Source organism: Aspergillus foveolatus, assembly GCF_047715535.1.
Source record: "Aspergillus foveolatus strain CBS 279.81 unplaced genomic scaffold BDW70scaffold_1, whole genome shotgun sequence".
NCBI classification, from domain to species: domain Eukaryota; kingdom Fungi; phylum Ascomycota; class Eurotiomycetes; order Eurotiales; family Aspergillaceae; genus Aspergillus; species Aspergillus foveolatus.
In genome coordinates, this window is record NW_027396065.1 from 1017536 (window position 1) to 1040046 (window position 22511).

The 22511-nt window shown below is 50.2% G+C and overlaps 5 protein-coding genes across 5 annotated transcripts; 3 read left to right on the top strand and 2 right to left on the bottom strand.

Moving 5' to 3' along the window:
- The first annotated feature begins 19 nt into the window (after nucleotides 1-19).
- BDW70DRAFT_126044 (uncharacterized protein) lies at nucleotides 20-3191 on the top strand. Its single transcript, XM_073735020.1, has 3 exons — nucleotides 20-424; nucleotides 489-701; nucleotides 757-3191. Exons 1-3 carry the CDS (start codon nucleotides 58-60, stop codon nucleotides 3030-3032), a joined length of 2856 nt encoding a protein of 951 aa, XP_073601284.1. The 5' UTR covers nucleotides 20-57; the 3' UTR covers nucleotides 3033-3191.
- Nucleotides 3192-9755: 6564 nt separating this feature from the next.
- On the top strand, nucleotides 9756-10886 carry BDW70DRAFT_126064 (uncharacterized protein). The gene is made up of 2 exons (XM_073735021.1): nucleotides 9756-10411; nucleotides 10469-10886. Exon 1 carries the CDS (start codon nucleotides 10112-10114, stop codon nucleotides 10364-10366), a length of 255 nt encoding a protein of 84 aa, XP_073601285.1. The 5' UTR covers nucleotides 9756-10111; the 3' UTR covers nucleotides 10367-10411; nucleotides 10469-10886.
- Nucleotides 10887-12052: 1166 nt separating this feature from the next.
- Nucleotides 12053-13351, top strand: brlA (C2H2 type transcription factor BrlA; the record flags this gene model as incomplete). The annotated part of the gene is made up of 1 exon (XM_073738592.1): nucleotides 12053-13351. The coding sequence occupies one exon, from the start codon at nucleotides 12053-12055 to the stop codon at nucleotides 13349-13351; it is 1299 nt and encodes a 432-aa protein (XP_073601286.1).
- A 2914-nt stretch (nucleotides 13352-16265) lies between these two features.
- BDW70DRAFT_165606 (uncharacterized protein) lies at nucleotides 16266-19867 on the bottom strand (the record flags this gene model as incomplete). The annotated part of the gene is made up of 5 exons (XM_073741784.1): nucleotides 16266-16312; nucleotides 16450-18346; nucleotides 18428-19391; nucleotides 19425-19492; nucleotides 19532-19867. 5 exons carry the CDS (start codon nucleotides 19865-19867, stop codon nucleotides 16266-16268), a joined length of 3312 nt encoding a protein of 1103 aa, XP_073601287.1.
- Nucleotides 19868-20261: 394 nt separating this feature from the next.
- Nucleotides 20262-21969, bottom strand: BDW70DRAFT_155146 (MFS transporter; the record flags this gene model as incomplete). Its single annotated transcript, XM_073739991.1, has 4 exons — nucleotides 20262-20390; nucleotides 20445-21645; nucleotides 21695-21851; nucleotides 21918-21969. 4 exons carry the CDS (start codon nucleotides 21967-21969, stop codon nucleotides 20262-20264), a joined length of 1539 nt encoding a protein of 512 aa, XP_073601288.1.
- Nucleotides 21970-22511: the final 542 nt, after the last annotated feature.

The window sequence follows — 22511 nt, forward strand, 5'->3', positions numbered from 1 at the left end:
AAGTCGCATTTAGGAACTGTCGTCCGGAATTGCGCTCCGGTGTTGGTTCCCTTCAAGATGGCGACCGCGATATCCAAAACCACCTCGCATCCCCCTAAGATGAAGCGGCCGCCCCCGCCTTTTGTTCAAACCGGAGTCAACGGTGTCAGACCGCAACCCTCGTCTTCCTCTCCTCCCACTACATCGAAGCGTCTTCCCGGAGCTGGGCAGCCTGCGGCGGCAAGCTCTACGAGTCACCCAGCCGTGAACGGCGTCAATGGTACCGGGAATTCGAGTAACGCTCCCATCAAGGGACCCCTAAGCCGGCCCAGGAAAGACGCGCAAAAACCAGGCGAACAAGGTATAAAGGTGCAAAAACAAACGCCAAAGACGCCGTCTCTGGAGAGTGATCGCCGGTTAGGGAAAACGTTCCCTGAGCCGTATGGTTAGTGTTACCATGAGTTTATTGCAACGAAAGTTAGCTTTACTAATTTTGATATCGGCTGTAGTCAAAACAACAGCTTACATCCTCAAGAAGTTTGCCAAATGCCCTCCGTCGTTGATCCTCCACCTCCATCCTACACATTTCCGCTTTGAGCAGCAGGATGGAAGCTTCCCGTATAATTCGGAAATGAAGGTCATAATTGAACATATTCGCGCGGGTACCGTCCCCCATGATATGATGGAGGAGCTTCTGCGCGCCAATGTTCGGTTCTACGAAGGTAGGATTTAGTGGCCTGAAGTTCCGGGCTCTTGCTGACCAAGTCCCTCACTCAGGCTGTCTTATTGTACGCGTGGTCGATCATAAATCGGTCTCCGCACAAACTAGGAAGTCCACCGCATCCTCCTCGAGCGACAACAATACACCCTTTTCCATCCATAACTATAATGAGCACATTACTCCGTCGGCATATGTCCCGTATCCGAAACAGAACCAGTTGGCGTTGGAAAAATCATCCGGGAATGATACAGCAGCAGAACAGCCAGAAACGAAGGATGGCAGTGAAGGCTCATCAAAGGACAACTCCCAAAATGTCGGGATAACCTCAAATAAACCGGCAATTCCGAAACCTCGTGTCTTCACAACAGTCCTTCATCCAACCCCTCGCTCATTACAGGCGGAGTTGACCTTGCTTGCGACTACCCCCGATCCAAGAGCCGCTAAACAAGCAGCGCCCGCATCTAGTACGGTACCGCCGTCGCCTGGTGCATCTACTCAACAAGAACGGGGTCATTCCGCAAAACGGCAGAAAATGCTCGTTGAACCCCATGAGCTTCTAGATTGCGAATCGAAGTTGACCAGGGCACTTGCGCCACCATTATTCTTGGATCCGGTTACCAGTCTGGAGGAAGTACACAGTCTCTTGAAATACATGGAGAGTCCGCTTCACCGCGATCCTCCCCCTTCACCCAAGCGTAGGAAACGCACAGTTGCGGAGTTGGCAGCTGACGAAGCACTAGCGGCTGAAGAAGAAAGGTTTATGCTAATTATGGACGAAAGGCTGGAACCTACCACTTCAGGAGCTGCAGGAGGACCGAAATCTGCGGCTGTGGATGACACTGGGGGTGCAGTTCCATTCGAACCCCGCTTTTCTCGATTTAAGACACTTGAGAATATTAAGATCCAACATGAAGAAAAAACAAGGCGTGAGAATGAGACGAAGATAAAACAGGAAATGGTCAAAAGGCAACAACAAGAGCAGGAGAGGGAGAGGCGTCGGATCGCGGAGCAGCGCCAGGCGGAAGAACAGGCCAAAGAAGAGAACCGAAGACAGCACCTCGCCGCACAGCAGGCCCAGGCACAGCTTGCAGCGCAGCAGCAGCAGAACCGGCACGTCATGGCACAAGCTAACGGCGTTAGCCAAGGACCTCAATCCTCACCAGTGGTACGCAACCAGACTCCTCTCAATACTTCATCTCCGCTCGTCGGTAATGCGATGGCAACGCAGGCTAGCGTGCCTATGGCGATGACAGTTTCCATGCAGGGTGCTGGTAGCCCACAGAGACCTCCCTCTGCTTTGCAGCATGCCCATCCCAACATGATGAGCCACCCAATGGGGCCGTCTAGGAGCCAGCAAGGACAAAGTAGACATGGTACGCCACAAATGACGCAGGGAACACCGGCCATGTCCCAAGCGACTCCAATAATGCGCAATGTCACACCCACTCAGCGTATGAGCCATGCTAGTCCGCCACGCTCCTCCATGGCCCCCACGCCTGTTATGAATCAGGCTGTGATGGCGACACCGCAGATGGGAAATCAAATGCCCTTCAACCCGCAACAGCAGCAATTCCTGATGCAAAGGCAGCAACTCCTCGCACAGCAAGGGCAGCATCTGAACCACAGTCAGCTCACTCCGCAGCAGTTCGCTCAGTTGCAGGCAAATATGCTTGCGCAGAATAACATCCAGAACCAGCAGCAGCAGCAGATGATGCAACAACAACAACAACAACAAAATCATCAGAATCAACAACAGAAGTTCGCCAATCCCCAGGCATACCAGGCTCAGATGATGCGCGCGCAACTCATGCAGATGCAGCTCGCCCAACAGCAGCAGCAACAAAGGCAACAGCAATCACAACAGCAGCAGCAAGCGCAACCGCAAGGCCAGCAACAGCCACAGCATCAACAAGGACAAATGCTTCAAAACAGCCCTCAGCTCAACGCCCAGCAACAGCAGATGTTGATGGCAGCGGCACAAGCTAACGGCGGCCAACTCCCGCAAAACATGCAGGGCATGGGTATGCAGCCGCGAATGAATACTCCAGCGCGGTACAACCAGCTCTATCAGCAGCGGCTTCTGAGACTACGGCAAGACATGGCTACGCGTCTGATGCCACAGTACGGACCACCTACGCAATATCCGCCACAGGTTGCGCAGGAGTACAGTGTTGGCCTTGAAAATGCTGCTAAGGGCTTCGTGCAAGACCTCATTCGCCGGGAGCGTGTCGAGTTTGCTGCTGCTCAACAGCGACAAGCCCAGGCTGCTGCCCACGCCCAGGCAGTGCAGCAACAGCAGCACAACATGATGCAGAATGGAATGGGCAAGTAAGGATTATATTTGACGTTGACGACTAATGGCTTGGAGGCAGCAGTTTCTTTATTTTTTTTACTCCCCCCTTTTTGTTCCATTCATACCTATATCCCCTCGACACCTTCCCCTCCTCGACCTACCACCTCCAATGAGACCTGGAGGCTTTCAGAGTCTCCCCACCACACTCTTCACCTACCTTTCGCATTATTTGTCTGTCACAGCAAGAATAATCTTCTCTTTTGCTTATTCCATTTGGGAGCAATGTATAGGACAAACCAGGGACTCGAGATAAAACAGGGGCGGCCGGCGTTTATGTTTATGATCTTGGTTCACATGTGTCACTTTTTTTTTTCTTTTCTTTTGCTTTTTTTTACCTTCTATGACCTGATTTTTCTCTTTCTTTCTTCTTGTTTAAGCTACTTTGGGCACTTGTATCATTGGGACAGGCTGTTGTTTTTTTCTTTCCGAATTTCTTTTTTTGTTTCGATGCTGTCTTTTTGCGCTTGGAAGGAGCAAGCAGGAGACCACTCAGACTTGATACCAATTTTTATATAACTAGGGGCTCCTCTTTACTTGAATTTAGCAGATCAGACAGGAGAATTCAGACAGGTTCTTCATAAGTACTCTCGGATGGTTGGCAGCTAGCGAGGTGAATAACTTCTGATTTCTCGGATTGGTTTTACCTTCGTATACATAGCCAACACTTGTCAATTGAACTTCTCAGAAAGGAAAAATTGCTTGCATAAAAGGTTTCTTCGTCCGGCCTGAGGACTTGAGCCATATCTAACTACTAGAAGGAGGTCTCGCTTCTCCCTCTTCGCCTGCAAGGTACTTGCATTAACCGTTCCTCCGTGCCTATAACACGTTCCAGCTCCTGCTAAACGCAAACTCAGAAACTCCAAGAACGATTCTAACAATAGTTGCCTCTAACCCAGTGAAATTATGCTCAAGGTTCTGCAAAATGGCGACCGGAGAGGGACTCTCTACATCGCTCTGACATATCTTCCTGCTCAGAAAGAAGATAACAAGCCCTGCCGAACAATAGAAGTTATGAAATTGATTGCTCTATAACTATGGAGCCTAGACACAGAACCTCCAATGACTGGCACTTAAAAGCAGACAATCCCAACTCATGCGCCCGCCGACGTTTTCGTTCGCACTAACTAGGGCTGGCTGACGGGCATCCGTCAGCATACGTAAAGCTTGGACTTTCTATTCCGACATTGGCTCGTCAACGTAGAAGAATATGTAGAGGAGTATAGTAGTTGGTGATTATGACGCTATAATTGGAGCTGCGCCTGGGGTCTTCCCTGATATCATATTGTGCCTAGTGCTACGTATCTGGGGAGTACAACTCAGAAGGCACGGTACATGGGACAAAGCCTACACGACGGGATCAGAAGGCGAAGTACGGTGCACAAATATATTGCCCTGGTTTCTAGTCAAAGAAAGCCGAAGAAGGATGTCTGATAATGGGTAGCCCGTTGTGGTAGACCATCCTCATACTACCCAGGACGTAACTTGTCCGTCTGTGTCGGGGTTTGCGGCTGGATATGCTGTGTCTCCATGAGTACAAGAGCATTTATCATAGAGACAGAAGCTGAGAGGTGAAAGTGACAACATCACTGACACCATGGCAGAGATGCACTACGCATACCCAGCTGGTACACTGTACAAAACGCTGGTGTTCTCAGCAATAAGGTAGCACACGACCAGAGTTCTGGAGCCCTGAGCAGGGAGCCAGCCACCCCGACGTAAAAGCTTGCTTGACATCCTCAACAAGAATCAAGGTCCAGACGCATTCCTACCGAGTGCGAGGTCGGGTACAACGTCGGGGAGAGTGGTTGTGCAACCCCAGATTCGACGCTGGGACGGGGCTGAATGGAAGGTAGAATCTGAAAGTACGGAGTACGATTGCGAGGCCATAGCGCGAACCCTCGCGGTCTAGTCCCAGTTCCGCAAATGGCGAATAGGAAGAGAAGCCTGAGTCTGGGTAGCGAAGAGACGATCTGCGGATCGACGTTGATTTCCGATCCATGCATGAAATGGAGGTGGGGATGGAGATGAGATGAATTATGGAGCGTCTGCTGTGCGGTTCTAGGACCTTTTCGTGTCTGGTAGGTATGTGATTTCTACAGAGGAGGTCAGGAGCATGGAAGTGCTTATTGAAGGCTAATTTGTTAGGGTTCATATTGGCAACAGTTACCTAAAACAATTAGTTTTTAATTTTTATTTTTCAACTTCGTTACACCCTCGCATGTGCTCATACCTTTTTGACTCTGAGGACGAATAAGACAAGTAGTTACTAGTAGCCATGCATGTATGCACGAGTCCCGTTGCATCGGGTTGGGTTTTTTGCATTCTGTGCATTCCGGTCCGAATCAAGTATGAGGAGTTCAGGTGCTGGAAAAGCTTGGACTAGGTTCAATGATGTGTACCTGGTTTGGCTTATCCTGCAGGTCCTGGGTTAGTGTTAGCTCTGCATTGCATCGTCGATACCGCTAAGAAAGGCAGAGAGCTGAGGGCCAAGTTAGGTATAGGCGCATCGGCGAAATGCATGCATATCATTGTCGATCGCTGTGGCCTTTCGTCCTCAGAGCCAGAAGACAATCGAAGCCAATAAATGACGTCGCTGGGAATGTGAGCAGCGCAAGGAGACACATACAGATCACACGCCGCAACGCATACTGAAAAGTGATTAGGATAATTGGGGATACCCTCTTTGCGCTTGAGCCCCTAGGAACTAGAAACCGGTTGGTGTCATTGGATGCTCATATCAGGGGAAGCACGAGTATAGAATGATGTTTCTATAAACCGTTGAAGTCACCCCAAATACCGGCTGTCATGCAATGCAACTTGATCTAAGGCGTTAACTGATGAGACGGTTGCAATTCGCAGAAAGGGTCCTGAGCCACACTTCTGGATCCAGGTTCAAGTCACTAATAGACCTTATGGAAAACAGGGTAAGAAAATAGGAATAGCGGGAAGCAAGGGGGTCAGACCAGGGCTGGAACTCCCTTTTGTCGACTTCACGACCAACGAATGCAAAACAATGCAAACAATACTATTGATCGTGGTCTGCCTCTTGATGGCATAGTTGGAGGCGCAACCCGTCATAGAAGCTTGACGCAGTTGAAACAAATGCTGTTTTACTTTTGCGAACCATGAAAATTAGAAGAGAGGGTTTTGCCTCCCTTCCCTGCCTGACTGTTCTGGGAAGAGGCGAGAAACCTCTGTAGCGAAATATACGATTTGGAAAGAACCAATGCACAAGGGAATTCAGAAGATCCGGCAGCCTCGGACGGTTACCGCGCTTTGGTCTTCAAATATAAATGGCTTGCAGGAACTGAGGCAGAGCCCCAAAGCGAGGGAGGCTTGGTCCACCAGATGCAATAACCCCGAATAGACAAGAATCTCTAAGCTCATGAGAGCGAGATTGTCGTCCAGGGTGCAATCCTGAGATCGACGGATTCTGGTTCAACGAGGCAACTATAAGGAGAGTGAAACTCTCGCCCCGATCTTGTCCGTATTGAGCCATATAGGAGGCGCTATGTTGATTAATTGGTAAGCTCAGGACCCAGAGGCCTCCCAGATGATTGGGGCTGGAAAGTCTCCTTGCTCTTGGGGATGCAGTGGCTAGGCCCTGGCCTGAAACATGCTCTTAGAATACTGGCTTTCAATTAAATTCAAGCAGTCGACGAACAAGAATGAGGTGAGTCAGGCTAGGTGTTCTTGCGAGTCAGGAAATGGGAAAAAAATGGAGGAGAAAGGAAACATAGGAGGTACCTATACAATCAACGACAGGTCCCATTCTCTTATCCACGTTAAGAATGCCTAGCTTCAAAGAGCCAATCAAAATATCAACTACAGGATCCAATCCGAAGAGGTTCCAAGAGGTCTTTCAAATGCTTTTCTTGCTTAAGCATTAATATATCCTCGAGGTAGCAGTTGTCGCCTTTTACGCGTCTGCAGGGAGCAACTTTGAAGGCGGCTGTTAATAAGGTTGGTTGAATCCCAATATACCGATGGAGGCCGAAACTGATAAAGCACAGTTAGTAGAAGCATTATTCCCAAACGTAACGATGTCATGAGGGGAAAGAGTGTGTGCCTCGCGCAGTTACGGCATGGCCGGGGCCTGTGGCAATATGGGTATGGCCCAGGATTGCCCGGTAGGCCCCTTGCGATGTGCTCCGCGTGCTGCAGGGGTCCGGCCAGGAAAACACTCGTGCTGGATACTGGAAAATCTGCTAATCAGTGACCATTGTTCCCTGGAGTTGGCCAAACAGCACGAGTATTACTTACTGCACGCCCGGACTTTTTCGGACGACCGGTGTGACTGGCTGAGGCTTTGGTGCGCAACGGTCAATATCAGAAATATAAGAGCCTACTTGGACGGAGCCAATCTTGACAGCTACACCAGACTGTACATTTAGATGAATGTAGTTAGAGAACAGGTGATTCTAATCATCTTTGGCGGTTTTTTGAATGGCTGAATGCGTAGCACTTTGGCAGTGATGTTTGGCAGGGCCAATGCGATGCTGCTTTTAGCTCGCCAGTGAGATAGGAAGGCTTTAGGCTCACGAGCCGATTCGAAGGCCAAGGGGGCGGATTTTTCCAGAAATTTTTGCCCCCCCCCCCAACCTTAGAGCTGTTGCGTGTTCGAGGAGGTCGCGCTATAAGAAATAACGTTAGAACGCCCCGCTATTACAGAGATGCTATAACTGGGCAGGAGTCCCAAGGCTGACATGTCAGAAAATAAACACAGCCATGGCTCGCCGCGGCATTTGGTAAATGTCCGTCGGGCCTAGCTACCATCCAGAAAACTAGAGGCCTTCGGACCGTATAGCTTGGTTCATGAGCTCGCCCCTGGAGCGAAGGGTATGTAAAGTTGCGAATATGCGAGATCTTCGACGCAGCTGGCCGATAGAAGCAGGAGAAGAGTTTGGGCTTGGGGCAATGGTTCTGGGTAGGCTGCTAGAGTGGCTTCGCAGAGACAAGTCTCACGGTACGTATATTTCACAAGGAATGTGGCTTGCGTTTCACCCGATCGGTTCATAGTCTGAGAGTTTGAGTTGCTCCATCCCTCTGAAGCCAAAGGTTCTTTCTCAACGGGGATGATACAAGCGCTGGAAAGCGATCGAAAAGGCCACAGGCATGGAAAGGGCAAGAATGCAGACCCTAAACCTGTAACTTTAAGCCAGGCGCTGAACCGCACCGTGGTGACATCCCGTGGGAAGGTGTGCTCGCGCCCAGTACCATGACTCCGCCATGTCAACCAACCGGGATCAACCTGGGTTCAGACCTCAGACGAAGCAATGTTAGGTACGAATAATGCGCAGTGACACGCGTTTTATCGAGTTAGACCGTCAGCCGTTAACCCACCATTTCATGGGATAGAATAGGAAGGTCCTCAGCTACACCTCTGGGTAGCTGCGCGGCAGCTAAGCTCTAATTGATTCGAAGATCGATGGATCAATGACATGTCAGACGCTCAGGACGAGGCTCATGTAAGTTCTTGATCAGTCAGGAGTCGAGTTAACTGAACGTACCTCTGGAGACGGTCAGTGAATAACAGGAAGTGGTAAACCGGCGGATGGACAAAGAGAGCAGCTATGCACAAGGACGACCGAAGAACAGCAGTACGGTGTAGAAGTCGAGACTGTAGATGCAGCTCCCCATGACCGCAGAGGCCATTGAAAGAGGCGAGGGCGGTGAGGTGACAGCAGATCCACATATCGATCCTGACGCGAGTGCAGCGTCTTCGTCTTGCATCGTCGATTGAGCTTTGAGAATCTACATTCCAGAAGCAATGGACCCCCTTCTAAGTTCTCCCAGACCCAGTCTCCAGCCAAGTCAAAGCGTTCCGAGCTGCGCCCGGCCCAAGTGGGGATAAAGCTGATCATCAGCGTTAGTCGCGGCTTCTGAGCCTCGACTTCCTAAGCAGCTCAGTCAAACAACACAATGGATGTTTGATTGGCCGAATCCTCGACAAGACTAACAAATAAGCCCTGATGATGTGCATCAAGAGCCCGGGCAGCAGACAACCACACTATAATGATCCTGCTTACTCTATTTCAGCCATGATTGCCGGCCAAGAGTCTTAGCCCGTTCGAGCCTTGATTCGCCCATACCAGACAGTGGGCACCGCCGATCGCTGAGGAAGAAGGCTGCCGTACTTTTGCGTCTCTGCTGCGAGTTCTGAAGTACGCCGGGGAGGACTCGGGGACGGGGAGGGGCGAGAGTCGCTGCTGCCCGGCGACTGCAGTCTCCCGCTTGTTGCACAATAAGCACCAGCCACTTGTGACCAAATCAGCGCCGAGGCCTCGAGAGTCGAGGAAGTGGGCAAGGGACGGGCTCCTCAAGGAATCTCGAGGGTTAAGTTCAAGCCCGTCCTCCGTACTACTCAATCCATTTCTGATCGTCGACGCTTTTTAGTCTCCGATCGTTCCTCAGCCCTGTGGACCACGATTCTAGATTGAGTGCCGTCCTCGCATGCCAGAAGAAGAAAAACAATCGGTGAAAGAAGAAATAATTCGGCGACTAGGATCTTACTGGCCGCGCCGAGTCGACCGGCTAGAATCGAGATGTGCAGCCGGGTACTGGATGCACCAGCCGTTTAGAGTAGCTGTCGAAGGAATCGACCCAGTCCTCCAATCTAGGCTAGCTGGACGGCCCTGGACCTGTCCTGCAGTTGGAACCAGGTTCGCACAGACCTGATTCAGCAAACGCCTTCCCCAACCGTGGAATGACAGGCAGTGGGAACCATGGATGATTGGGGTTATTGGACGGTGCCTAGTTTGTTTACGACTTGCGACTTGTTTGCGAAATAAGCTCCTAAAGATCCCTCCGTCGTCCACGTCCTCAGACCACCTCGACACATCTATCGAAATCTGGAAGAGTCATGCAGCAGCTCTAGCGATTGATGGTCTCCAGTAGAGTGCGTCATCCAGCACCTGGAGGTCGCATTGGCCATGCCGTTGCCAGCCTTTGCCGTATCAGTCGAGTAGAATGACGATCCCGTACTTGGAGAGGAATGAGGCAAAAACTCAACGTCACATAGCTCTCAAGTCCACTTCGGTAGACTGAAGTTTCGGTAAATGAAGGTCAGAGCACGTCTTCTTTTGAGCGGCACCAAGCGCAGACCGATTGGCCGTGTTTATGCATATTCGACCACGGCACAGGAGGCAATATTGAATGGAACCAGCCGTATCCCACTTTGGCTTGGGCTGGTTTGCCTCTGCATGGTGCTGCTGGTATTTGCCATCACGTTCCGACTGAGCAGTCTAGATGATTTGGCTGGTTCTGAACGGATCTTCGATCATCACCGGCGTTCCCCTATATCCAGGAACTAGCACTGGCTACGTTTCATCGAAACAAAAAACGCCCAACCCCACACTGTTCGTCAATCTTTGCCGATCACTTGAGGGCCCTGCAGGTTGACAATCGTGGAGCAGGGTCGGTCAATCCTGGTGACGATCCATCTCGATGGGGCGGCAATAGTGATTGTGATTCAGATTAGTTCTCCAGGATCGTCATTGAAGCCTAAATAATACGGTGCTATCTACTGGACCTAGTTTCAGGCGAGTCTTCTGATACCGAGCAGGCACTCTCTTACGTCGAAGCATTTTTTGCTGAGTTTCGCTTTCTGTCGGGCTCTGGATGGATGGCTCGGAAGCGTTCCAGGTCGTGCATTCCTCAGGGCGATAAAAATAAAGCGTAGTGGTCGGGAGATGAAGAAATGCAGGTCCGATATCAGCCATTGTGGGCGTCTGTTGGAGCATGGAGGCCCACCGCAGAAAGGCAGGAAAAAGGAATATTGGCGATAAATTAACCAGGAGAATTAAAATCAAGGCAACGCAAAATAGATTAAGATTCGAAATAATAATCGCACCCTCTCGCCCTCCAGGTTGGCAGACGTGAGGGATGCCACTTTCTCTCTGCTCTGCTCTCCATACAGTGACTCCCTTTTACCACTTTGGGCTTCAGTCGCAGTCTCTTTACCACCTCAAGTCATCGATCTGCTCCAAGTGCCAGGGTATATTATCTTTGACCTCCCAACAACTCCATCATCATCATCATCATCCTCACCTAAACCACGACCTGCATCATTATCCAGATCCGCCTGAGACATCGGTCCATCCCCGTTGATTCACTTCCATCCCCTTGCTGGCCCTCATCTGATCATCTAGAACGACGTCCCTCTGCAACTGAGACACGAATTACTTTACTGTCCAGTCAGCCCACTGCATTCCCCTCCAACGCCTCCGATCTACGTGCTGGTTGAGACCCAGGATCTGGACATCGCGTTTAAGGGCAGGTCTATTGAACCCCTCGACCTCGTTCCTCCCCTCTGCGCAACCCTTCAACGCCTTTTATCCAGAGACATAGGCCTCTCCCGGGAAACAGCTAGTCCAGCCCTCTGTTCGCAGTTGTCCAGACCAGGCAGCTCTGGCGGTTACTCTAGGAACTCGATAGCCTACATTCCTGGCCTTGCTCGGGACCTGGACAGGAACGCGAACGCGCCCCTCCTTCAGCCTTTGCTCTTAGACTCTGGCTGGCACTTCTCCTTCGGGGAAAAGTAATGACTGCCCTTAGTGAGTACGACGATCTTCCAGTTTCTGTTTCTACCCGCCTCCATTTATTCCCTGCGCATTTGTTTATTTCATCTGCCGCTCCTCCTCCATTCCGGCTCCCCAACCTTCATTCTCTCACCAACTTGCTCATTCACTCACTCAGTCTTTTCCCTTCCAATCCACTTTGGTCTTCATTCTTTTGCTTTGCTCTTCTTCTGCACAGTCTTTTACTGCTGTTGAGACTAGCCCTCTTTCATTCCTTCACTGGCCTCCACTGGCCTCCACCCCACCGGCTTTAGAAGCCATCCCACTCATTGCTTTCACACATCTTCTGTCTCTCTATCTCATTCAATCATCGCAGCAGATTCTGCAAAGCTTAGAGAACGCAAACTGAACGGTGCTCTGGCAGGTGAACAAGTCACAGCACCCCTCCAAAAGTGTCGCAACGCCCCGTCGCTCGAAGACATGCGACATCAGTCCAGCCTATCCGATCGTCTGACCGTTGAAGTTGACTGTTCGTCCCTGGGCTCCAACGAGTGCCCGTCTATGACCTCGAGCTTCTCGCCGCTCGAGTCTCCTACACCAACTCCAACAAGTATATATAGCCAGGGCTCCCTGGAATCACCCAGTTGGCACGGAGCGGGATCACTCCCCAACAACACATACGAACGAACTCCTGGTTCTGCTTCGATGCGCAGTGCCTTTCGCCTAGCAGGCATGGCGTCCACGGAGAGTCTGGGGCTTCCGTACGGTAGCATGGAAGGGCAGGAACGAATGCCTGTGCCCGACTTTCTCTCTGGATACGACGAGAATATTGAACAACTGTGGATGCCCTCAGACGCGCCCAAGTCTTATGATCATGTCGCTCAAGGACTCGCTTACCATCAAGGCATGCATCAGTACCCAACCATGGCGCGCAACACCAACAACAATTACCGTCACCAGGCAGCTGCTTACCTACCAGAGTCTACGACCAATCCTTGCCTGTCACGGTCAATATTCCACCAACCCGAGCGTGTCCCGAGTTCGATGTCTTCGTCCATGTCAATGAATAACATGATGCCATGGATGAATCTGGGGGATTCGATTGCGCCGCAAACCATTGCGCCATCGCAAGTTGGCCCAGTTACTCCACCACCATCATATACAGACTTTCCGACCTCTCTTAGTGCATTCAAACAACATAGCCCCACTACCCCAATACGGTCTTGCTCTCTTGGAACAGGGTCAGGGGCAGATACCCCGCTGAGCCGGCTTTCAGGGGGACCGTGCGAATACATGGACGATTTCCAGCCCTCGCCAGTCTACCGCGATGGGTTTCAGAGGCCACACCGCGTGGCTTCAAGGAAGATGCTGCGACGACAGACCTCTAAGCAAAACTTAATGCTAGAGAGCCTACCACAGGTCATCAAGCAGGTGCAGTTCAAATGCAAAGAGCCCGGTTGCAACGGCCGGTTCAAGAGGCAAGAACACTTGAAGAGACACATGAAGAGCCACTCAAAAGAGAAGCCGCATGTATGTTGGGTACCAGGTTGTCACCGAGCCTTCTCACGGAGTGACAACCTCAACGCCCACTATACGAAGACCCATAGCAAACGAGGTGGTCGCAATCGATACGTCGCCACACTGGACGAGAACAGCCCCGACTACGACCCAGAATTCCGTGGGCAGCTGACGCCAGACGGGCGTCCTATCTACGGGTCAAAGCTGGATGACCCCATCCCGGGCGCGGGCGACATGAGCCTGGACGGCTGGGATGAGTGAAACAGAAACAAAGAGGGCTGATCTGCATGGAATCTAATATGATACCCGCGGGCTCGATGCTACGCCAAACTTTCCTTATATCTTTGACTCAGGCAGATCCGGCGCTCTACGGTGTTAACTTCTCCCCGCCTCGGTGTTCTTTTTCCCACCTTTTCTCTTCGCTTTCCTGTAGAACATTACTGGTTTGGATTCGTCCTGGATCACCCGATGGCTATTTACAAGGTCGAAACAATAATCTAATTGCATCAAAACGGGCAGCTGCGCAACAACGGAGTGGGGGAGTCGGGATTCTGTACTGTACAATTGACAGTGACTTGGTTTAAAATTTCTGATTTTCTAGTTGATCTATCGATATGTCAACCCCACAAAGCGGGATAATAATAGCTAGCTAGACATGTTCTACGTGTTAGCCTCTTTAGAACTAGGTAGATAAAAAGCCACCGCTGGGTGATTTCTTGGTCCTTCCTCGTCGACTTGCTCTGGTTGTGATGCGTCGCATTTGCCGAACCTTAACTGAGCCTTGGTGAGCGTCGATCGGATGAGGCAGTCACCTTGACAGGAACCTCAAGGTTGGTCGGCTAGCGCTATTCAGTGACTATCGGAAGATGTATCAGCTTAGTAGAATTGCGGTTTGGAGTGCTGTCCTGAGCGCTGCTCGAGCCAAGTTCGACTTCCCCCCTCCAGTAGGCCAGGTCAGATGCCTGTGCGCTTCTCGTGAGAAACCGATTTCGTTATGGTATGGCGATGGACAAGAATGCGCGAGTATATCGAGCCGGTGATAAAACGACGTAGCATTTTCCATTCGGTCATCATGCGCCACCTAAGCGCTGCAGCAGCAGAACGGATGCCGGGAAATGGGGGGAAGATGCTGGGCGGATCTGCTGCGTTCCTGGCTTCTGGAATTCAAGGCTTCCCTGGACTGCTTCGAGTCTAGTCCAGGATAGCACTAACTAGGGTTGGCTGAGGTATGGGTATTGTGCTATTCAAGGCGCTTCTTGGGCAGTGCTTATGCCTGGACTGGCACTTGGGCACGACACCCACCAATCAGACATGAGATAAGGTAGGACGGTATGTCTGTGCTTAGGATACGTTCTTGTCTCCGCGCATGAAGAGTCATGGCTTCTCACCAGATAAGCAGGTAGGTAGGGCCTTCAATGTGCTTCGACTCCAAACTATTGGGGTACTGGGTTGTGTGGTACCGATTACGGCACGCGAAAATGCTGGGTAGAGATCGACCGTATTGTGATGTGATGTGACTTACTTGAATTGAATCCGGAGTTACTACCGGGGAATGGAGAGATACGACCTCGGAGGTCGTATTCGACCTTTCCACAGTCACCTTCTTGGAATGCTGGTACGCTATGGGTGTAACCTGAGGGCTATTGTTTGGATCGTGAAGGGACTTAGGGGCTATTGTTCCGTAGAGGGCAGGGTACCACTGCAAAGCAGTGGCCGTAAACGCGGCTTAAATATTACGAGATGCTTGTCATCGAAGAACGGAACCATTCGGGGTAGGAAGCGGACTGGCTCCCTCAGCAGATGTGGCTCTTGGTTGTGAGACTGCTACGAGACTTGGTTGTATGTATAGAGCGATGTGAGGTATTTTGAGTGACGCATCCCGAGTTTCGATCGCTATAATAATTACAAAGCTACATCAAGGGAGCTAGCAGAGTTGATATATATCAAATAATTTTTTTAAAATCAAAGACGATTTCTGAGTGATTGGGCATGGTTGCGATGAGATCGGGAGAGATGACTTTGGTATCGCTGTAGGGCCAGTTTGACCATTGCCTTGAATTTTGAGACTTCTTTTTTTCTCAGCTGAAGAAAATATTATTGTAAAGCAACTCTTGGAAAGACATCTAAGCTCATGAGACCGGAATAGTGCTCTGTTGCCAGAAGAAACGGAGCAGGTGGAAACTCACGACTAAATGGCCTCTCAAGCCCGGATAGGAGGCTGGTAAATGCGACTCTCTGATATTCATTTATATTGTCTGGCTACTTCGAGGCAAGCTAGGTATATATATTATCCATAGATTACTGCTCGGTAGGCTTAGCCCTAACTTTCTTACCTAACTTTCTTACCCGGCTGGCGGATGGGCAACAGAATCAAGCCTACAGGAGCCCAGTATATATTATTGCGGCATAGTGCAATATTTGACATCAATACAGATACTAAGTACAGATACTCTTCCAGCTTGAACAGAATTAGTCGAGTTGGGTTTGACTCTGATTTACGAAGCCGGTTTAAAGAGAGGGTTAGGGCTACGCGCCAGAACCAGGCCATTTACATATTGAGCTCCAGACCAGAACGAAAACGCCGCTTCGAGACCTATATAGCAATTGAATTCCGTGTCAGAGAGAGTTCTGTCTGGTTTGGAAACGTTGATTAGTTTGTATAAGGTCTTAGGCTAACTCCGACCTCGATATCCGACCTATCGCTAAGACAAGAGAATGAATTCTGCTTGATTGTCTCTCTTCTCCGCCAGGACACGTTATATCCCACTAAAGTACTCTCAAGAGCGAGGCCCATGACACGATCACATCTTTCCTAGCACTCAAATCCCTAGTCCGGAGCATGGAATTTGAGCACCAATGTGCGACTTTGCAAGCGTATCTTCAACGTGTTTGGTCAGAGAATTCATGAGGGCTTGTGAGGTTGTGGTTAGGGCTTGGGGATGCCACTACTAGATGTACTAATACAAAGACGAGGTTGCGGTTATTAGTATATGTGTATCGGTGCTTGTGCTGCTACCTTGTGCCTAGTAGAGCCCGCAGTGGCAGCCTAGGCCTCGTATGGTTTTTCCCCCCAAGAGTCAAACAAGCACAATCTTTCCATTTGCGAAGACCGCATGTGCTCAATAGACCTCACCGATCAGACACCTTGGTCAGGACTGGCTTACTTTTGATGCCGTTACTGGGGGCATTCTACCCAATATAGGGGTACGCGTTGTTCAGTGACTGACAAGAAAAGTAGATGTGGGTATCAATATATACAATGATTATACTGCTTGATCACTCTTTACTTCCTAAAAGTAAGTCATCATCTCCCCTTTGCTCTCTCGTTCTCAGGAGACAATCCAATGTGGTTTGTGTACTCCGGTGCTCAGGCCCTAGGACATTATTGCTGAGATTAATGCATTCTTCGAACAGAGCAATGGATTCATCAAGGCGTCCCAGGTGCTTCCAGGTGCGAGCGAGGTTGTGCATGCAATTCATGGTTCCTTTATCTTCGAGTCCTGACACCATCCTGTAAGTCTCTAATAACGGCACTTGTATTGCTTCGGCTTCCTCCCATTTGTCTAACTTCTGATATACTTGAGCAAGTTTTCCCGAAGTACCTAGCGTTTCTGGATCTTCCGGTCCTGACACCCTCTTGTGAATTTCCAGTAACTGCGCCACTAATGCTTCGGCTTCTTTCCATTGCTCCAGATTTCGGTATGCTCTGGCAAGGCCTTCCATGCTGGCAAGGGTTTTGGGATGCTCTCGCCCGTATGCTTTTCTGTATTGAGCGAGTGCACGCTCTTCAATCTTTTTTACCTCGTCCCATTTCCCAAGTCTGGAATAGATTTCGGCAAGGTAGGACACTCTGTTCAAAGTATCAGGATGTTCGGGTCCCAGGACACGATTGCTATTCTCCACCAACCGCCATTGGAGTTCTTCTGCCTCGCTGAGCTTTTCAAGATCGACATAGTTCCACGCTAGATTATGCATGCGGATTAAAGTGTCAGGGTGTTCAGGCCCAAGAACGCGGTTGCTGGCCTCCACCACCGCCGTTCCAAACTCCTCTGCTTTGTTCAGGTTTCCAAGCTTTTTGTAGATTGAAGAAAGGAGGGCGATACTGCCTAATGTATCTGGATGTTCTGGCCCGAGCACACGCTTGCTGATCTCAACCACCTGTAGCCCCAATTCTTCAGCTTCGGTCAGTCTCCCAACCTCAGTGTAGGTGTTGGTCAGGTTGTGCATGCTGTTTATAGTAAGTTGATGCTCTGGGCCCTGCATTCGTTTGTCAGTTTCCAACAGCTGCGCCCAAATCTCTTCAGCTTCTTTGTACTTTCCAAGCCCTTCGTAGGCCAGGGCCATGTTGTTCATAGTTTCCAGAGTCATCGAATGATCAGGCCCCAGCTTCTCTTTGCGAATCTCTAACACTGGAGTCTGTAGCTTCTCTGCTTCCGTCCACCGTCCTTGATAGCAATATACAAGTGCTAGATTTCCCATAGCGCATACCGTAGTTTCGATATCAGTTTCACCGTGTAGAGACCTCTGTATCTCTAAGATGTCCTCAAATAAGAGAGCTGCTTCATTAAATCGTCCGTCTGCATTCAGACACCAGCCAACTCTCCGGACCAAACTTAGGTATTCCTCCTTCGGAAAGCCTACTTCACTGATTAGTGAGAGAACGTGTGGCAGATATTCCCGCCAAATCGCTCGATTGGTATAAGTATGAGTTGGGAAGACCTCTTCAAAGCGAAGGGCCGTTTTGGATAACTGCTGACGAAAGCGGGACTGTGTTCTTAGCCAGTTTCTAGTCGAAAGGTGGACCAATCGATGGAGACTTAGCCTGCCACCTTGTTCGTTGATGAAGGAAAAGGCCTTCAGAAGACCAACTGCATCGGTGGATTTCTTCTTCGAAACGGTCTCGGGGAGTAGGGATTTCGCGATGTCGCGAGGATTAATGCAAGCCATGAATAGCAGATAGTCAGCTGCTAGCTGATTTAGCTGTCGAACTTGCTGAAATGAAATCAACCACGTTGTAGCCACCGGGTTCTGTATCTCATTATACCTCCAGTCATCCCCGAAGTCTTCACTTAACAACTCAATCACTTTCGATTCCTGGTCTTGCAAGAGCTCGATATAATCAGAGAAGTCGATGCTGTTCTCATTGATGTATGCTGCTGCCTGGTTGATCGCCAAAGGAAGAAAAGCTAGCTGCTCAAGAAGTTCAAGTGCCACTGCTTCACCACCGTCGTTGAGGAGGGTTTTGTCAATCAGTGACTTCTCCAGGATTTGTACCGCCGCCTGTGGATCTGGTTCGGAGACATGGATCACATTAGCGGAAGCCAATAGCACCGCTACCTTTCTATTCCGCGTAGTGAATAGGATATGGCCTTGTTCATGCCGGGGCAGATAGTCGGTCAGCGGTGTTGATCCGACTACAGTGCTGCGAGACCACATATCCAAGCTATCAGCGTTGTCAAAAATCAATAGCCACTTTCCTGCTTCTTCCTGACTCAGGTAGGCTTTCACTTTGCTCTTTGCTTCTGTTGCCTTCACTCCGTGGATTCCTAGCTTCTGTGCTATGCTCATATACGCCTGCTCAACGCTCTCATGGCTCGTGCACGGGACCCAAAAAATGGAATTAAATTCCCTTTCGCGCATGCGGTAGGCAGTCTCGAGTGCTATCTGTGTCTTTCCAACTCCGCCGAGTCCGCAGATCGCGACTTTCGACGGTGGTGAATTCATCAGTTCCTCAATCTTGGCGATTTCCGCTTCCCGACCAACGAATCTCAGGTTCTTGTGAAAGGGAACCATCCAGTGACGTTCGTCTTCCTTCTTGGTTGGTCGGAATTCGGGCTTTTCGTCGTGCTTAGGGATCAATTCGAGGAAAGCTTTCGCATACGCGGCGGCAGCAAGAGCTGAATAACCTTGCCATTGTTTGTTCTTGTGCGAGTCACAGTAGTCGCAGATACCTCGAATAACCAAGCATGGAAACTGGTCCATAAGTCCAGCGGCTTCCATCTCGAAGCAAAGAATGTCCATCTCTTGGGAAAGCGCGTCTCGTCTCGCCGCGTCCTTGATGACTTGGTTTCCAGAGGCAATCAAGCCGTAGTGAGGATAAGGGTCCTGATTCTCCCGCAACACACGCTTCACTAATCTGGTCTGATCACATTGTGAGCAATCCGGGCCAGCCTCATGAGTGTACATTGGCTCAAAAAGCCAGTCCCTATCTGGCCGTGAGAACTGCTCCTTCATCTCTTGGTGCTCCCGGAATGTATCAGACAGGATCCTCGCAATGGGCCGCTTCCCAATCATATGATCGCTGCGCATTTGGGAAATTGCCGTCAAAAGAAACTGAGGAGGTTTATTGAGGGTTCCGATGCGCTGGAATCGTCCATTACGGAGAGTCTTGCCGAAATCATACTGGATTACGCCGCCAGAGGTTTCGCTCGGCAAGCTGACAACCACGTCACCAAGGCGGATATCTGTATCTTCACGAGGTACTCCACCGCCGATACCGACCATCAATCCGAAGCGCAGACGGGGAAATGTTGGGAGCATCTGAGATAGCACCGTTGCGGCAGAGGTAGTTCCGTAGACGCCAGAAGGAAGGCAAGCAACCACTACATTGTGGCCAGCCCGTCGACCGAGGGTATAATTGTTGTGATCCGTCGAGGGTTGGGAGAGAGAGCCGTGAACCTCATCTAGCATGACCTTTGCAGCTGCCATTTCCAGCGGCAATGCGCAGATCCAGGCGACGGTGTAGTCATCGTGGGATAGCTTCGTGCTGATGGCCATGGCCCACAGATGCTGAGTGTGACAGCATAGATGAAGTGGAAGAATAGAAAGTCTGTTGAGTCGGAGAGGGAACAGATTCGCAGATTTCGAAGGTTGGGGCTGAGCATGGAGAGGGGTAGCAGACTAGCAGTGCAGTTGCGCAAGGCTGAGAAGGCCCCAGATCTGTTGGCTTGGCACCTATGGCTCAGGCTCAAGAACAGATATAACGATACCGTGCTGTGGAACTACGCTAGATCATATTGGTATGTTCATGTTTGACAATGGTTTCCCCAGTCATAGTCATTATCAAAGATATCCCCAATCCAGTTTCCTGACATCATACGTACACCCAATTCTCATGTTCAATTCATTGATTGCCTTGACTCTCATTCCTGCAATTCCGAAACCAACTCGTTCAGAGTATCAGTCCGCTTTTTGCCCTGATTCTAGCACCATAAATGTAGAGGACAACGGGCATAGAAAATAGGCCCCCTGCAATAGAGCCCAAGAGTGTCAATGCCCATTGAACACCAAGTGACTCGAACTGTAAAAAGAATATAAGCGCTATGCCATATTCGTAAAGGGTAAGATAACGTACCATATAAGTTGCAAAAAGTGGAAACCCGGAGCCAGCCAGCGAGCGGAGGAACGTATGTGCTGCAATGGCAGAGGCAGCCCTGTTTCTCCTGACATGAACAACATACTGCACAGATGGGAGGAACATAGTGATAAGACCGAACCCTGTGGGTATTCCTGACAATGTAGGCCAGATCCAATGAATATCACTTCGGTACCCCGTCCAGCCGAGCCAGAAGAGACCAGTCGAGAACGCCGCGGAACCAGGTATGGCCGTCAGAAGTAGCCATTCAGGAACGAGCTCGCCGTTGTTTTCCTGAATCAAGCGGCTAAGCGAACGTTGTCTGGCGTACATCACAATCCCGGCGAACACTTGGCCCACAATGACTGCTATGAACGGGAGACCGCCAACGCCGGGATTCATGCCGTGGATTTGTTGGAAGATAATTGGATATGTTGTGATGGAGAGGTAGAGCAGACCGTACACGAAGGCACCAAAGACACATATGCACAGGATGATAGGGTCGAGCGCGAGCAGCTTGAGCGGTATGGCGAAGTAATCCTGAAAGATTGAGTGAAGATTTAGTTCAATTTCTTCATGTGCTGCGTGGATGGACCAGTTCCTACTTTCCTGGCGGAGACACCTTGCTTTCGAGACTAGTATGACGGGGGGATAAGATTCGTTTAGAAAAAAGAGAACCAAAATGAACGAAGCTACCCCAAGAATACCGGCGAGGTAGTGTGTCCAACGCCAACCAAGGTGCTCCTCCATAACTATAAAGCCGCCAATGGTTGGAGCCAGGAGAGGTCCAGAGAAGACAGTGATACCAAAACCAACCATGCTAGTTGTGAAGGCTTGCGCGCTCAGCATGTCGCTGCAGACAGCGCCCGCAAGAGTGAACGGGGAAGCACCAAAGAAGCCAGCGAAGAAACGATTGATGAAAATAGATTGTAGGTCATTCGAAGCGGCTGTCGCAAAAGAGAACACGGTGAAGCCAAACATACTCAGCACAAAGGGCAATCGGCGTCCCTTGAGCTCGGAGAACGGCGCCCAGATAAGAGGCCCGGTAGCGAATCCAAGTACGTACAACGAAAGCCCTAGATTCCCAACCGCTCTAGATATTCCGTACTTGCTGGAAACGGTTGGTACCAAGGTCGAAAATATGCTGCTTGTCATCGACACAATCATGGTAGCGAAGCTAACGAGTGCGAAGGTATAGAGCCTGGTTTCCGTCAGTTCGTTGCTGGAGCAGCAGAAGGTGGCTAACCGACTTCTTCTTGAGCGGCCAATTCTGCGGATTGAGGTTATCAACGTCGTCAAATTGAACAAGACAACTTTCTTCTGTGGGCTGTGGATGAGTTGTGCGCCTCGATAGCTCCATAGCGCTCGTCTCATCCATTGAACGTCGGACTTCAACCTCAAGGTCGCCTACAATTGACAGTTTTTTAGTGACCCTGAAAGTGACTTCGGGAAAAGTACGAGGTTCAGACTTACCCTTCCTAGAGATCAGCTCAGAACGGCCGGACTCCTTGGTGTTGCCCTCCATCTTCCTGGTTGGCGGCGCAATGCCAAAAGTTTTCAGCAAGACATATGTTGTTGGAGGGGACGAGGAGAGAGAGACAACAAAGAGAAGCCAGACTCTAAGATGCAAGCGCACGCGATTCTGTTTGCCAGGGAGAACTTTGGTAATCGGACCACATCCGGACCCATCACCAGTGAATGAACAGTAACATCCTCAACTATTCAGCAGAGTTTCCTTTGAACAGATAAAGTGCATTCTGCTTGGCCCAATAGTTAGCTCAGGGAATATCACAGCCCAGAAAGTCTCGGTTAGCCACAAGGAGAGTATGTGAATTTGGCTACAGTATCCCAAATTCTATAGAGATTGGGCGAGATTTCTCGGTCAATTCAGCTTCAGCCAGCGGGCTCTAGCCTGTCATCCTGGCGACAGATCATGAGTCCGCATCTTCTCGCCAGGTCAAAAGTCATCTATTAGATTTAGTCTTCAACAAAGCATCTCCATCGTTTATTGTGATCAGTCTGAGCAAAATTTGGTTGTTGACATGGTGTGAAGCTAGTAACGTTACG